General features: G+C 44.0%; 1 protein-coding gene across 5 annotated transcripts in view; it reads left to right on the forward strand.

The window, feature by feature from the left end:
• The window catches only part of CHGB (chromogranin B), a 60,463-nt gene extending 46,522 nt beyond the window's left edge, over positions 1 to 13,941 (forward strand). For 4 of the 5 annotated variants that reach the window (XM_085542898.1, XM_085542897.1, XM_085542899.1 and 1 more), the window contains 4 exons: positions 7,254 to 7,297; positions 8,592 to 8,685; positions 10,713 to 12,454; positions 13,530 to 13,941. In XM_085542898.1, coding sequence (XP_085399024.1) covers positions 7,254 to 7,297; positions 8,592 to 8,685; positions 10,713 to 12,454; positions 13,530 to 13,613 — 1,964 coding nt within the window. In that variant the 3' untranslated portion in view covers positions 13,614 to 13,941. Of the gene's footprint in view, positions 1 to 2,847; positions 2,917 to 7,253; positions 7,298 to 8,591; positions 8,686 to 10,712; positions 12,455 to 13,529 lie in introns of those variants that run through there. The other variant, XM_015857062.3, reaches the window with a different exon arrangement.
• Positions 13,942 to 15,218: the final 1,277 nt, after the last annotated feature.

Consider the following 15,218-nt stretch of genomic DNA (forward strand, 5'->3'; position numbering starts at 1 on the left):
GCAACATGGGAAAATTATCCTTGATTCTGTAGCTTTCTCCTCTCTGGGCTGACAGTGAAAAAGGAATGATAGAAGACAGGTGTGTGTGTGTGTGAGCAGTGTATGTGTGGGTGTTTGTGTAGAAAACAAGGGATGTGGGGGAGATAGTTATGTTTAGATTAAGTCCTGCATCTTTTACCTGTGGTGATTTATCTATTTATTTATTACCTGGTGGTATCTTTACAGCTTCTGTAGAGCTTTAGCTGGAAGACCAGAGCAATGTCTGTACGTAAGTTTTAAAATCCCCAAGTCTCTATGTTGTATAATAGGCATATATGGTGATGCATAACAGCAGCAAAAGCTCAACATCCATGCAACCCCAAACCTGTTATGTTGCAATTGATTTGGTGTGTACTGCTGAAAGGATTTTCAGTGTTGTTAAGGAAGCTCGAATAGAGGATGTTGCTTGAGGTGCTGGGTTTTCAGATTTGTTTGGTGTCTGTTTTGAGGTCGATCCTTTTAGCAACTTCTGAATGAAAGAGATGAATTCACGAAACGAGTTACAAGATTTTCATTCCATGCAAAATAATTGGCTTCCAAGAATGAACATAATCCTGCTAGCACATCTAATTAGAGGATAGCAAGCCCCATATTCCCCAAGCAGTTTCATCTTAGCTTAGAAGGATGTCAGGCATAGAAATTCATATGTCATCCTTTGAAGCTCTAGCTCCTAGGATGAGCCAAATGTGTATTTTTTAAAGCGTTTCTCTTTGAGAGGATCCAGTAGGATAAATACTGTTTATTCATAGAGTGAAAGATTGTCACGTCGTTCTGAGGCATGTCTGTCACTGCAGTGAAAGTTCTGACACATCTGAGAAGGGAGGTTGGGGTGTGCCATTCACAATTGATCCAGTGCAATGTGCTGCCTGCTGTAGTTCTGCCTTTGTGTGCTTTCCTTTCCTAATCTGAGGGGAAGTTGGTACCAGCTGACAGCAGACTGAGGTGACGGAGTGTTTCAGCTCCAGTATATATCAACCTACCAGCAAAGAGGGGGAAAAAAGCCTTTGATGCCCCCGAGGATTGTGGTTACAGTGCAAGGAATGGACTACAAACCAGAGGAGCTAGGAGGGTGGTTTGCTTTTAATTTCAGATGTGTATCGTGCAGCTAGAAGGTTTCTGTGGTGATGGTTGTACACTGTTGAGAGGACTTGCGTGGAACAGGTACCTAGTACAAAAAACCTTTCTGGGTACTGCTTTTGTTCAGGGTCTTTTTATTGCTTGCCTCTTTTGACTTGTCGAGCAGTGTAGCCAAGCAAATGCTGCAATAAGCAGTTTCACAAGGGTGGAACTGACCAGAGTGTGTTTTTTGTATTTCCAGGGAAGTGGAGAATGCTTAAAAGTCAAGTGTTTTACCTGAAGTTCTTTGTCACAAGTGGATGAGGAGGTTGAGGCCTGGCTGAATCCTCATGCACAGAGGCACATGGGAACCTTGGGACCAGTGACATTCTTCAGTTACTTGCATCTGTTTCTCAGCTCCCTGTAGTCAAGACTGGTGGTGTCCAGAGAAGCATCTGCTTGTTGATGTCGGTCTTCTGTAGGTAATACAGGGATGCCATGAAGGAGGATAGGGATGAGGAAGCATGGAAGTAATTGTGGCATTGATTTGCTTTTCAAGGTGGCCAAGTGGCTGGGCTCTGGTATTTTGTAGAGATTGTAATCTGAATGCAAAGTGAACAAGGCATTTGACGCTGCCTCCCAGAGTTGAAGGCTGTCTTTCAAAACAAACCTAGAATGGAGCTTCAGTTCTTGGCTTCCTTTACACACCACTGAGGCTGTATGAGTGGTACCCGTGTGTTGTATCCTTCAGCCCCACTCTGCATGTTTAAAAGATGCATGGTTATAGCAACCAGTCATTGCTAATACACAACATAATGATTGTACAGAACAGTAGAGAACTGCCACTTTGATGTGTAGATTCTTTGTCTTCTGTGAATGCTGGCAATTAGGAGGGCATCTGCTTGTCACCAAGAAGGTACTAAAAAGAGCAATAAGAAACACAGATAAGTTGAAGATGGCCACGAAGAGTTAATGGAAGGAAAACAAATCATGTCCTGGCGTTACAGTGTCTTTGGCTCTGAAGGGAGCAGGGCAAACGTTCAGAATGAACTGGGACAGTTGGTAGGGTTGTTGCAGCTCCCCAGAGCAGTGCCAGAATAAATAGGAGGTTTGTGTGGAGGGGGACGCTGAGTGCAGTGGTTTTCCCAGTGAAAGCTCTTGAGGAACAGTGTCGTTCACTCACTGGCAGAAGCACGGGGAGCACTTTCGAGTAATGCTCTGCTTCTGGGTTTGCTGTGTGCAGCAGGAACAGCGATTTGGATGGAAGGGATCGAAACCCCTCGGGGGGAGGGTGTGGAAATTAAAAAGGATGCCTTGGCACCTGGAAAGGCTCTGGTGAGAACGAATGCAGCGGTGATGCTGAAAGCTGTTCCGGAAGGGACTGATCGCTGCACCTCCTCCCTGCCCTGCTGCGTGTAGCTGACGCTCAGCATCCTATGGATGTGGGAAAGACCTGAGGATGATAGCGCATCCTCACGGCGGGAGGAAAGGGCCGGGGAACCCCCCTCCCTTCTCCTTTCGGCGGGGTGGGCGAAGAGAGCTTCGCCTTAGTGCCGCCGTAGTGACAAAGGGAAACACCCCCCGTGCCGAGGGGCCGTGGCGGCTCTATGCGGAGAGCGGTGGTGGTGGTGGAGGTGGTGGTTGGCGGCGCCTCCCCCGCCGGCCCCGGGGGCTCGCGGTGACGCAGGCTCCCGGCGGGGCCCTCCGCCCCCGCTCCCCCTTTTAAATAGCGGCGAAGCGCCGCTCGGAGCCGAGCCGAGCCAAGCGGAGCCATGGGGCCGATGGCGCTGCTCGGCATCCTGGCGGCCGCCGCCCTGGCAGGTGAGCGGGGCCGCGGGCGGTGCCTGCGGGGAGGGCGCTGTCACAGACGGGGTCCGGCGAGGGAGAGGAGGATTGAAAGCCCCCGCAGGAGTTCATTTTATTTATATATAAATATATATATATAGGGGGTGGGTGGCTGGCAATACTGGCGTTCTGACTGTGCGGCGCCCTGCAGCCGGGGGTCGCCCCGCACAGCCACGCGGGCCGGGGGCTGCACCCACGGGGTGAGGGCTGCGGAGAAGAAATAGCCGATGCCCGAGGTCCCCGGCGAGGAAACTTGTGGTTCTGGGTGCCGGGGAGGCTTGGGCGTTAGCGCTGAGGAGAGCAGAGCAGGTAGAGTGCCGTGGTCCTTCAGCACGGCATTACTCCGGCGCTGTTCGTGCCGTCGGGAGACAACTTTGAATGAGCGGGTCTGCAGCTTTCGTTAACAGCGGCTGGGGCTTTTATTTGCTTATTTTTGCGTGCAGCTTTACATGTTAAAACCGAGCCGTGAAATTGAAATGGAACGCGATAGGATGGGGCGGCTGCCTCTTGGTGTTCCTTCTGGCTCGTTTGTCGAATCAAATGGTGGCCGGGATCAATGAACTAAGGAGCTCGCGGCTAAGGAACACTAACTTCAGGAACTTTCTAGTATTCCTTCTCCAAAGCAATACCTTGAATTTCTGTGATCTTTCCATAGGAAAGATGTCTCCCTGAAATTCTGGTGACCAGTGGCATTGCATGGAGTCACTGGCAGTGCTGAGAACAGGGTCTGCCCTGATAGTGAAGATAGAGGCAAGAGCCATGTGAATTTGTTCTGTGTTATTTTCAAAGGCGTGAAGAGTTTGCGTTTCTCATCCTCTTCACTGATGTTCATCTCAGTGCTTTTGCAAAGTAAATGAATCTGATTGTAACTGCCTGGGCAGATTTGGTTCAGAAGCTCACCCAGAGCTGTCTGTATGGGCAGGGCAAGGCTTTTGTTTTCAGTGTGTGCCATGACTTTGTTTCCTCTGCGCAGCCCCGCAGTGGTACCATCTGCAGGTCCCCGATGGCTCGGTGGGTGGGTGCTCTGCCACCTGGCCATGTTGGCTGTGCTGGGTGGTAGCTTTGCTCTGCAGTCAGGGCACATGTAGAGAGGGTGGCAGAGGTGCTAGCTGCCATCCACAGCTGGCAGCAGACACAGAGAGCTCTCGTCAGCTGGCACGGGTGTGAAGTGGGGTTTGCTGCCTCTCTCAGATCTGGCAAAGCAGCTGCTTCACAGTGTTATTCCAGGCCCTAGAATGAATCGGATACTGATTTTGGCCATCTGCACAGGCTAATGTGATGTACGTCCAATACTGTTTCTTCTGATGGGGTTACAATAGCCTGATGCAGCTCTTTGTGCAAGTCAGCTTTCATCATTAAACAAGCGCTTGCTTTAATGGTCATTAATCTAACTGTAAATCTCCTTGGAGAGAGATGACTTCAAAATGACGGAGCAAAGGCAGTCAGCTCAGCCTGACTTTATATTCATATACCACTGACGTAGTGCCTGAGAGGCAGCCTGAAGTTGGCATCTTTCACAGTAAACAACGTTCAGAAGCTTGTCTGGTCCAGCACTGTCACACCACAGGACAGTGCACCTCACAGGAGGACTGCTGTGAAGGACAAGATCAGGTGTTTGCCCTTGTACATGTCCTGATTTCTCATGACACAAGGAGCCTTGTCAAGAAGAGGAAGAGTGGCAGATCAATGCTTGTCATTAGTGCAGTGCCTCCAAGCTGTAAGAAATGAGAAGAATATATATATATTTTTAGTAAATATCTTTTTCTTCCCCCCCCCCCCCCTCCCCCCCCCTTTTTTTTAGTAGTGGGGTCTTTGCTGACCTTCTAATGCCTCATCCTTGTTCTTTGTGCTCAGATGGAGAATGCAGGCAAGTGAGACTGCAACAGTGTCATCAGTGTGTGATGTGGCAGTTATTTACTAACCTAGTTATGCAAATAAAGTAACCTAAAACCTGCCTAGTTCAGCACTGACTCCAACTAACACTGGGGGAGTGGATTGGCTCTGCATAGCACCATCTCCCCCATACACCACCTGGCATTCTGGGATGATGGCTTGGTTAGGGATGCGGTGCTATTTTAAGGAGATCCCTTCTGTGCTACCCTAGCGTGGGTTCCCTTTTCTGTAGTTGTATACTCGGGCTGGAGAAGCACATTCCTACATGTGTTTCAGGGAGCAAAAATAGAAGACAGTAGGAATATCAAGAGAGCTATTTGCGTAGTATTCAGATATTACACAGAGTCAGTGGAGTCGGTGCTCAATATCTGCTCCCTCTGCAGATGGAAAAGAAGAAGAGTTTTGCTGCCACAGCAGTCTGAAGTTGCACACTGCTCTCCTTTGCAGGAAACTTGCTGGGGAAAATGTCAGTTTTACTGATGCGGGTGTCCAATCTTTTGGCTCATCTCAGCTGTGCTGAGTGAAGAGGAATTTTCTAGGGCTGCATCTAAAAAGGTTGCTCCAAAAGTAATGCCTCCTATTTTTGTCAGTGGAAACTGCAGCAGATGCAGAGAGCACAGTAGCAGTATTTAATAGAGAAAATTCTGAGCTACAAAACAATACAGTCAGCTGTTTTTCAATACAGTCACCATCATTAGCTGTGTATTTTTTTTTTACCAGTGATGAACAAAGAGTCCCCATGCTTCCCTTGTAACAATCTGCACCAGCAGAGGTGACCCGCTGTGCTACTGTGCTGAATCACATCACTCACCCCTGCTGTGCTCACACCCACTGTTTGGTCTTCAGAAACATTCAGCAAGTGTTGGTGAATGTCAACAGATGCAGTTTGTTCAGCGCTGAGGAATTCAGTTCCACACCTTTGATCATATGCACTTCCATGTCAGATGTCTTTGTGTCGACCTGCGCCTCTGCTGCCATCTGTCACATGGTAACAAAATGCAATGGGATATTAGTGGGAAGGTTCAATCTCTATTGCCATGCCACCAAACATCCTCCTTTGACATCCTGGACCAACATAATGAAGCAGGAGGCATTACTTTCAGAGCAGCCCCACTGATGATTATTTTTTGCTTTCACAGGTTTAGCCAATGTATCAAAATCTGTGGACTTATTTACCATAGCTTGAGCTGCTGCTTGTCCAAGCCCTGTGTCCTGGTTTTAGCCCAGATGGTTGGCGCTGAGGGGCCAGGCTACTTGGCATGGCAGATCTGCCACCATGATAGTGTGGGGAAGGGTCTGGGCTGTATGTGATCCAGGGGTTGGGAGTTGGATATGCCTACTGTAAGGTAAATTGGCTTCTGTTCTCCATAATCTTTCTATTCATTGGGTCCAGTACTATACTCCTTGAGGAGTATTGAAGAGAAGGGGATGCTTCTAAAAACTCCAGAACTGCATCCCAAACTGTGTGTCTGGGCATGGAGGTTATAATAAGTGTAGTAAGTCTGTAAAGCAGTGATACAATAACTCTTTTCTTTACCTACTCTTGTGTGGCTGGCAGACTTGTTTAACTTCAGTAAGTCTCTAGGTGGATAAGACTTGACAAAGTTTATTAGTGCCTAACAGACAAGCACGTTCACAGGTCTCTTCCAGCTCTAACAATTCTGTGTTAATGCAGCAGTGATGGCAAAAGTAAAGCAACCTTAAGGTTTTGTTTACAGCAGGTTCTTTCCAAAGGCATATATATTGGACCAGCAGTACAAGTGGTGTGGGGAGCTGTTAATTACCCAAAGTGTCTTTATGATTGAGTTGTACTGCTTCTTTCTGGAGCTTTGTTTGTTTGTTTTTCACTGATATTTAACTTCCAGTTCATTTATTGAGCTTATAATGGACCACTTTGTGAATGGAATAATCCAGGTGAGAGACAGGATTGTTCCAGAAGGATTAAGCCAGTAGTTGTTTTTAATCATTGAAGTTGTCTCTTGCTTGGGGAGATGGTCATGGGGCAAACTAAGCCCCTGCAGAAGGTGAAATACATCTCAATTTGGGAACAGATTTTGTTTCCTCTTCTTTCACCACCAAACAGGTACATCTACATGAATACCCATTATTGTCAGGCTCTATTCCTGTTATTTGGGTTGTATTCTTTCAGTGCTAGAAATGTTGGTGGTCCTGCCTTTTACGGGGTGTTGGAACTTGATCACCTTTGGCATCTGTTCCAACCCAAGCTGTTCTATGATTCTTTCCTTCGAGGGTGAGTCTCCACACTGCCCCATTCTGAGGAAGAAAAGATAAAATGCATCTGGTTTACTTACCCTTCCAACCCAAAGTTTAGGCAGCCTTAATGTGCTGAGGACTTCTGCCAGTGATATTTATGGTCCTGCTAAGACTAATGAGTCTATAATAATTTATTTTTCTTCCAGGTGTCAGCACAGTTCCAGTGGAAAAAGACCACATGGAAGAAATGGTGAGTAGCTTGAAGTCAAAGCAAATTTCATTAAGTATGAGTCTCATGCTCCCTGGCATTCTGGCTCCTGTTTTCTTTTTAAGCTCTCAGGGAAACGTTGGGTTTTGGTTTTATCTTTCTTGGCCGTTGTTTATTCTTTTTTTCCTAAGGGAAAAAGCTCAGAAGTCCCTTTAGCTATCAGTGCGTTTGATGGAAACAGAAGCTGGCTTCTTGTGTCAAACTCTACGTTTTGCAGCTGCCTGAAAAAATGATCTGAAGTATTACTTGATAGTACATGTAATCAGACTGTAAAAAGTGAAATGGTAAATTAGGAGTAAAGTATAATGGTGGAAAATGTCTACAGTTGTTATGTAATGGCCTTTCTAACGCAGTCCTTGCTTGCTCCTTGGAAAGAGGTTCTTAACCTGTTTGATTAAATCTACTGGCTGCTCTCAGGATTTCTAATGTGAACTTAGGATCTCTCCACTGATTAATAGTGTGGTTTTTACATTAGCAAACAGCTGTAAATAATTAAAAGCAGGGAAAAGAAAATCAGCTATACGTACATTTTTCTTGTCCTCTCCCATCCAGTTACCCAGGTTGTCAACCTGAGGAGTGTCTCGGATCCAAAGATCTGAGTGCTTGCTCGCAAACAGCAACTCCAAACTTGAAAACCATTTTGGATGAATTTATATAGAAGAACTACTTTGCTTTTTGCAGTTAGGTGTAAAGGTGGTTGTGCCATTTTCAATATATTTCCTCAGCATTTAGCAGACTCTCCATTTTAAATGTAAAGTACAAAAAGAGGTGGTGCTACAAAGCACATACCCGTCCAAGAAGACAAGATTTTCACAGAGTAAACTCCTCAAATATTTTTGTATAGTATGTCACTTATAAAGGTATTTTTTAGTTTACCCAGAGCCCAAGCAGTACCTTTGTTTTGTCCTCATTTGGGCAGCTCATACTGGATGATCCTCATATTTTGGATGTATTGTGGTGGTGTTTTTGTGTTGTTTGAGTCTCCTTTGTACAGAACAGGATGTTTAAAAACATAGAAAAGGAGCCTGTTAACTATATGTGCATCAGATCTAACTAATGACTGTTCTTGTACTAATAGATGAGTGAGGAGCAGAGCACTTCTTACCCAAAGGCACTGGTAGAGCTGAGGGTTGCCCAAAACTCTTAAGTATGTGCTAAGCTCATAACCATTAACCATGAGCTTTAACCCTAAATTAGCTTCACTTACTGACTAGGTCAAAAGCAGGATTTCTGTTTTCACTGTGAGAATTTGTTGTCTGATTTTTGTTTCTCCTAGATAACAAGGTGCATAGTGGAAGTTCTATCCAATGCTCTGTCTAAGCCAAATGCCCCACCAATTAATCCTGAATGCAAAGAAATCCTCAAGAAGGGTAAGTAAAACCTTATCTGAACTCGTAAACGAAATTTGATATTTGTTTATAAAGCACAATTTTCAAGAGATGAATGATTTTAATTCCACATGTAAGAGTAACGTACTGGACTTACAGTCTTTTTGTCTTGCCTTCTACAAGTCCATCGTCTGAATTTAAGTTCAGAATGTCTGATGTTCCAAGTGCAAACAACATGAATAGTCAGGTTTCTTTTCACTCCCCCAGTCTTAAAACTGATTCTGCTATGGGCATTGAGTGATTTGTTTTTATTTCTAAGACTAACATGGAGTGAGAAGGGCAAGTTAGAAATATTCTTAAAAAAGAAGTGTTTCAGCGTTAGGCTCTCTGGTTGGTAACACTGAGAAAGACAACTTTCAGGTGGATTCTGTCTAGTGCTGGAGCTAGCAAACTGATGGGTCAGCTCGTGAATCTGTTGCCTCCTAATTTCAGTGTCAGAATTCCTGTTTCCCTCTCTTAAGTCTTTCTGGCTTAAAGAACGAGCAGTTGTATCTGGTAATGGTCAGTGATTCAGGGATTCTTGGCTGACAATGTGGCTCTGCTTCAGCCACCTGCAGCTTCTGAGAGAACTTGAAAAGCTCTTGTCTAGCCTGGGAAGTCAACAGGTGCAGCCAGGTTCTGACCAGGTTCTGAATTCATCCCAGAGCATAGGAACTGACTTCAGCTGACCTCCTTTTAAAATCAATAAGGTGTCCAGTGGCAACTGAATCCATGCCCAGCTCAGCAGGGACTCTCACTTGGGTTGTAACCAGCCCAGAAGCGATTAAATTCGTTGTGCTGATTCCAGAGGTCTGGAGACATGTGCTGAATACTCCCTTTGGGAATCCTAATTTCTGATGAGCTTGTTCCTGCAGCTGCCTCAATGTAGAGATATAAGGCTGCATGTGAAATGTGGTAGACACTGTGCCAAACTGCAAAATGCATGTGTTCCTTCAACACAGTATGTGTTTATTTGACTATAGAATGATAAAAGGGCACATTGAACTTACCTACAAGCAAGAAGCAGTGATGAAACTAATCCATCTCGTGCTTGTTTATAGAGGAAATATTACATGGCTGTAATAAATTTATTGGAAAAGGATGAGTTTTGAGCTTTAGAGTTACCTCTATTGGTATCTGTCTAAGCCCTGAGTTTCTGCTTGATGCTGAATGTCATTAGATGTCATGTGGCAGTGTTAGTTTCAGATAACCCTGTGTCTACTTACCACCTTCTGCTAAACAGAAATTTGCTCATTGGAAGGAGAGAATAAGGATCATGCTTTTTATCATTCTGCAAATGTTCTCCATGAACATCAGATAATGAGAAGCTTTTAGTAAAGAAGCAGCTATTTTTAAAGCTGTGAAGCTGTTGTGTGAACCTTTTATAATTTGCTATCTATTTCTGATGTTTCTGAGGCACAAGTGAGGTGGAAATGGCTTCACAGAAATATACTGTTACTTTTGTACTCAGTCAGACTTGTGTTTAGGATTTTCGAAGTAACAGGAGGTGCGTGATTTGATTAAACATAACAATTGCAAGATAACAAGTTCATTTGTGTGCAGTCAGCTTAGTTTTACATTTGCTAAGAGCCTATTTTTACTGTTCCTCATATGGTTGGTTGTTTTTCTTTTTTTTGTGGCTTGAAACAAATGTGTCTTTTTTCTCAGTAAACAAATGTGATAGCGATGACCTGACATTCAAAGAACTGCAGATCTCATTGGTTCTTAATGGGAGCGGGAGTTAGGTTAATTCTAAAAATGCAGTCACCAATAAACAAAAGAGACAAAGAAGCAAAATGATTCTGGAAATTTCCACGGGACTTTGAAAATGCTTAACTGAATGATAAATAATGAATGTTTTTCCAGGCAAATATACAAAATAGATTAAAATAACTATTTTTAAAAGCAGAACTTAAATCAGTCCTTTCCAAATCTTGCTGCTTTGAGGAGCCCGTTATGTGTGTAAAGTGAAACAGCATTTCACTGGAGAGTTGTCTTTCTTCATTTGGCTGCTTTTTTTTTTGTTATAGGTGGTAAAAGTGACAGAGAGAGAAGCGAAGACAAACAGCTTGAAGTCGGGCGTTTGAAAGAGCCATCAGAGTTTGAAAACCCACACTCTGAAAGTGTGGAGAGTGAACAGAGTCAAGCAGAAGATGACTCTAAAAAGCACGTGAAAGGAAGTGATGAAGAGAAGTCTCATCCTGGGGAAGGTAACAGCAAGGAAGATGAGGAAGGACACCACATACCTGTTCACGAAGAGAAACTTCATACAGAAGAAAAGAAACAATATCAGGAAATCAGAAGAGAGAACAGCTACCACAGTGAAGAAGACAAAGAGAACAAGCAAAGTGATGGAGAAGACCATGCTGTTCTCAACAAGAAGTCTCACTCTGCAGGCATGAGCACAGAGGAGGTCTCTGAAGAGAATGATCAACGCCCCATGGGTCACTGGCATTCAGAGGAGGGAATGCAAAGCCCTTACAAAAGAATTCATGAAGGTGAAGAAGGAGAGGCAGAGGAAGAAAGAAGTGAAAAATACCACCTGAGTGAGTCTAAGGGACGTGATTTCTCCCAGCATGAGGAACATGAAGAATCTGATGAGAGTGAAGAAGTGAAGGAAGAAAAAAAGTCCTACAAACCAAAACGTTATCATGGGAAACACAGAATGGGTGATTCCTCTGAAGAGAAGAGAGGCCATGGTGAGGATAAAGAGGAACTATCTGAAGAATCAAATACAGAGGAGTCTCATCTCTGGGACAAAAGGAACAGCCATCAGAAACACCACCACGAAGAATCTGAGCAGCAGCGTGAAGAGAAGAGTAGTTATCGTGGAAGGCATGGATCTGAAGGTATGGAGGAGAAGAGGTATGTGGGCCAGGGAAGTGTGGAGTACAGAGACAGGTGGCAGCAGAGTGAGGAGAAGAGCCAAGAGGAAAATAAGAGGCATCACCACAGTGAAGAAAGTAATGAGAAATGGCATGAAGAGAGGAGACACCATTCTGAGGGAAGGGAGTATCGTGGAGGTGAAAGTGAGGAAAAGCTAGACAGGTATCACAGCGACAGCAGCAAGGAGAAGCAGCATCATGCTGGAGGAAGGAACCGCTTGTGGGACAATGAAGGTGAAGGGACACAAAAAGTGTACACACGAGAGCACAAAGGGCAGGCCAGAACACACTACAGCAACGAGGACAGTGTTGAGCAACAGCTCTACCCTGGTAACAGTGATGAGGAGGAAGAGGAAGTAGAAAAGAAGCACTACAGCAGTGATCAGATAGAAAATGAAGAGGAGAATATGGAACAAGGAGGGTATGCAGAGAAGGAGGAGTACGGAAGCCGTCTCCCTGCAGAGAATGAGAAGAGAACCGCAGCATCCTACAGCTCTCTGTACCCACTTCTGTGGTGGAAGAGCCAGCACTTAGAGAAAAGGAACAGTGCAGGAGAGAGGCTTCCAGAGAGTAAGGAGGAAAGCAGGCCCACCCTAAGCGAGAAGAATCTTTTCCCTGAATACAGTGACTATGACTGGTGGGATAAAAAGCAGCTCCTGAGTGCTCTGAACCATGGGCGCTCTGAGAAGAGAAATCTTAGCAAAAGGAACAGATACGATATGAAAAGGCAATATGACAAGATGGATCAACTTGCACAGCTTCTGAATTACAGGAAGAAATCGGCTGAATTCCTGGAGCTGTACAATTCCGGAGAAGACATGAAGAAACGTCACGTAATCAGGAATGACAAAGGAACTCTGAACCAGAGGCCTCTGACAGAGGAGGAGGTATGTGTACAAATGTTTCTTGGAAAAGGTAGTGGAAGCTGATTTTACATGCATGCTTCTAAATCCATTCCCAAGATGGCTGGTTAACTGCGAGCAGGAAAAAAACACAAAGAAGATTTAGTCATGTTAAAAGCCAGATCTTCACCAACTTAAAAATGTTGCTGTCTTAGAATGAATTTAGTGGAGCTACCTCAGAGCACAGTTTATAAAATAAAGACAATGTGCATCCTCATTAGCTTCTATCTGCTTCAAGACAGGGAGAGAGACTAAATTCTTCCTTTCATCTAGTGTCTTTACAGAATAAAAGAAAGGTGCCCATTGCAACCGGAGCAGGGAGTAATTAAGCAGGCACCAGTTGGTGTGTTGGGATGTTTAATTCATACAGCTGGAAAGTAAACGTTAAATGTATTGAAGGTCAGCTGTGTGCTGGCTTGATATTCTGTCTGTAATTGCAGAGCAGATCTGGGCCCACACTCGTGTGCTTGATCAGTGCATGTAGTTCCCATGTATAGCAATTCCTCCAGTGAGAGCAGTGGAGATTTGACAGGAATTGATGTAGTTTAACAAGTTTGCAAGTTATCACAGTAAGTGAGAACTGACAGCATGACTGTTTTTCCCTTACAATCTGGCAATTTGGAAGATTTCCATCTACTGCACACCACGCTTGCAGTGCGCCACAAGCCAGAACCACTGTGAGCATAAGGCTGTGGTCTCCTAAAGACTGAGGGACTTTCGCACAGGGAGATGTGACTTCATGCTTCTAGGAGTGGCAGCCATGAGGTAGCAGGAAATCGCTATGAGATAATGCTTTTTATATCTGATAAGATCAAATTGTAGCTCAGTCCAGCACTCAAAATGAGTAGCATTATACTCTCCCCAGCACTAATCAGTTAGAAGTATGAATTTGCATGAAGCATGTGCCATGCCACCATTCACTTCCCTGCCCCACAGCCTGTCTAGGGACCTGTACATAGCAGGAAACAATCCTCAGAAACTATCTTTGTCTCTAGTTTTCATGCAATAAAACATTTGCTAATATTAATCGATGTGTTAAATGACCTCTATGTTTTCACAGGCAAAAGAGCTGGAAAACCTGGCTGCTATGGATTTGGAGCTGCAGAAAATAGCTGAGACATTTAATGGCAACAGGAGAGGCTGAAGATGATCTGCTTTGGTGTTTCAAAGCTAGGTGTAGCTGTACTCACAATACCTGTATTTTGTGGTAAATTCACTGCCACTGGATTGTTGTTTGCCCTAAAAACCAAGAAACACTATTTACTGTCCACTATAGTGTAGTGATTTATAAAGCTGGACATGTCTTTAATTTGCTATTTTGCTATTGAAATTTGAATAGCGTGAATTTTAATATTATAACCTTTCATGCAAGGCAGATATTTTTAATATGCTTGTGGAAATAATTGTGTTAGTGTTCTTGGGAAATATATGTCTGAGTTTGAAATAATAAAAAGCATTGATTTTGGAGCAAACTTCCTCCTTGCTTATTTGAATCACCGGGTTATTTCTGTCTAAGCTCTACGAGGTGAACAGGTTGTGTGCAGAACGTGTTGACTCGTGGTTCACTATTATTTCTAAGTTACAGGGAGTCTGCCTCGTCCTGTTACTTGCCAGATAGCAGGAGCATGAAACGTAGGGAAGAATCCTGGTATGTTTGCTGTAGTCACTCAGAAACATCCCGTGAATAACTTAGTTTTGTAAATCAGTCGTTAAGGAAACAAAAAGGTTGCATCACCACATAGTATGTGGTAGAAGCAGGCAGAGTAACAGCATTACAGAGCCCATGCCCTGTGTTTGAGTGATGGTTATGACACTATGTGAGTATCTCAGCAGCAGTAAGCTGAGAGCTGGGTATGTTCTGTGTAAAAAACCGTACAGAATAACAAAGAGTGTGTGAGAGGAGTAATTTGGTAATCGTGTGATGTTGTGAAGCAGTAAAAGAAACAAAACCATAATTAGTTCAAATGACTCAGTATCTGAGGTTCAATTTAACTCATCCAAATTTTTCTTTTTTGCAGACTTTCTGCTGTGACAGTGCTTTTGTATCAGTTGCTTGTGTAACACCACATGCAAGAGGTGCTATACAAAGAACTCAGCTGAGCAACATTATCAGTAAATGTGCAGCATCTCTCATCCCACCTTAACCCATTTAATCCACCTGCTCATTAAAACACAAATATGCTCTCCACTTAATGGTAAGGCAGCATGCAGTGAAGGTATTTGGTGAGATGCTGATCTGTGAACTGTCTGAGCATGGCCTGGGGGTTTTGGTAAGTGCTCTTAAACGTTTCATGTCCTTTGGTTAAGGTATAGGAAGACCGCAACCTCAGAGAAGGTGGTAGAGATTTGACTTCAGCAGGACAGTGATTTCACCAGGTGCTTCCAGCAACAGTAAGGAAAGTTAGATCTGTCCCAGCTGCAGAAACACTTTGTTGTGTTTAATGTCCAACACTCCCTGAAAAAACTTACAGTACAGGAGATAAATACTGCAGAATAGTCATTTTCTTTCTGAGCTGATGCAAAAGAAAACAGCTGTGCATGCAAAAGGCAACGTGTCTGTGCATACTTGGGCACAAATAACTTTAGTTGTAACACAGAAAGCTTTCTAAAATTGTGTGTGTAATTCTTGTAAATGATTATTTTTTAAAAAAAGCTCAGCTTATACAAACATACATTCATGAATCAGCAATGTTTTGCCTGTAAACTTAAGATGTGAAAGAGGTTGCTTTAAAACCAGGTGTCATTTAGT

The sequence above is a fragment of the Coturnix japonica genome, chromosome 3, assembly GCF_054131305.1.
Source record: "Coturnix japonica strain WE chromosome 3, WE-NBRP24, whole genome shotgun sequence".
Taxonomy (NCBI): domain Eukaryota; kingdom Metazoa; phylum Chordata; class Aves; order Galliformes; family Phasianidae; genus Coturnix; species Coturnix japonica.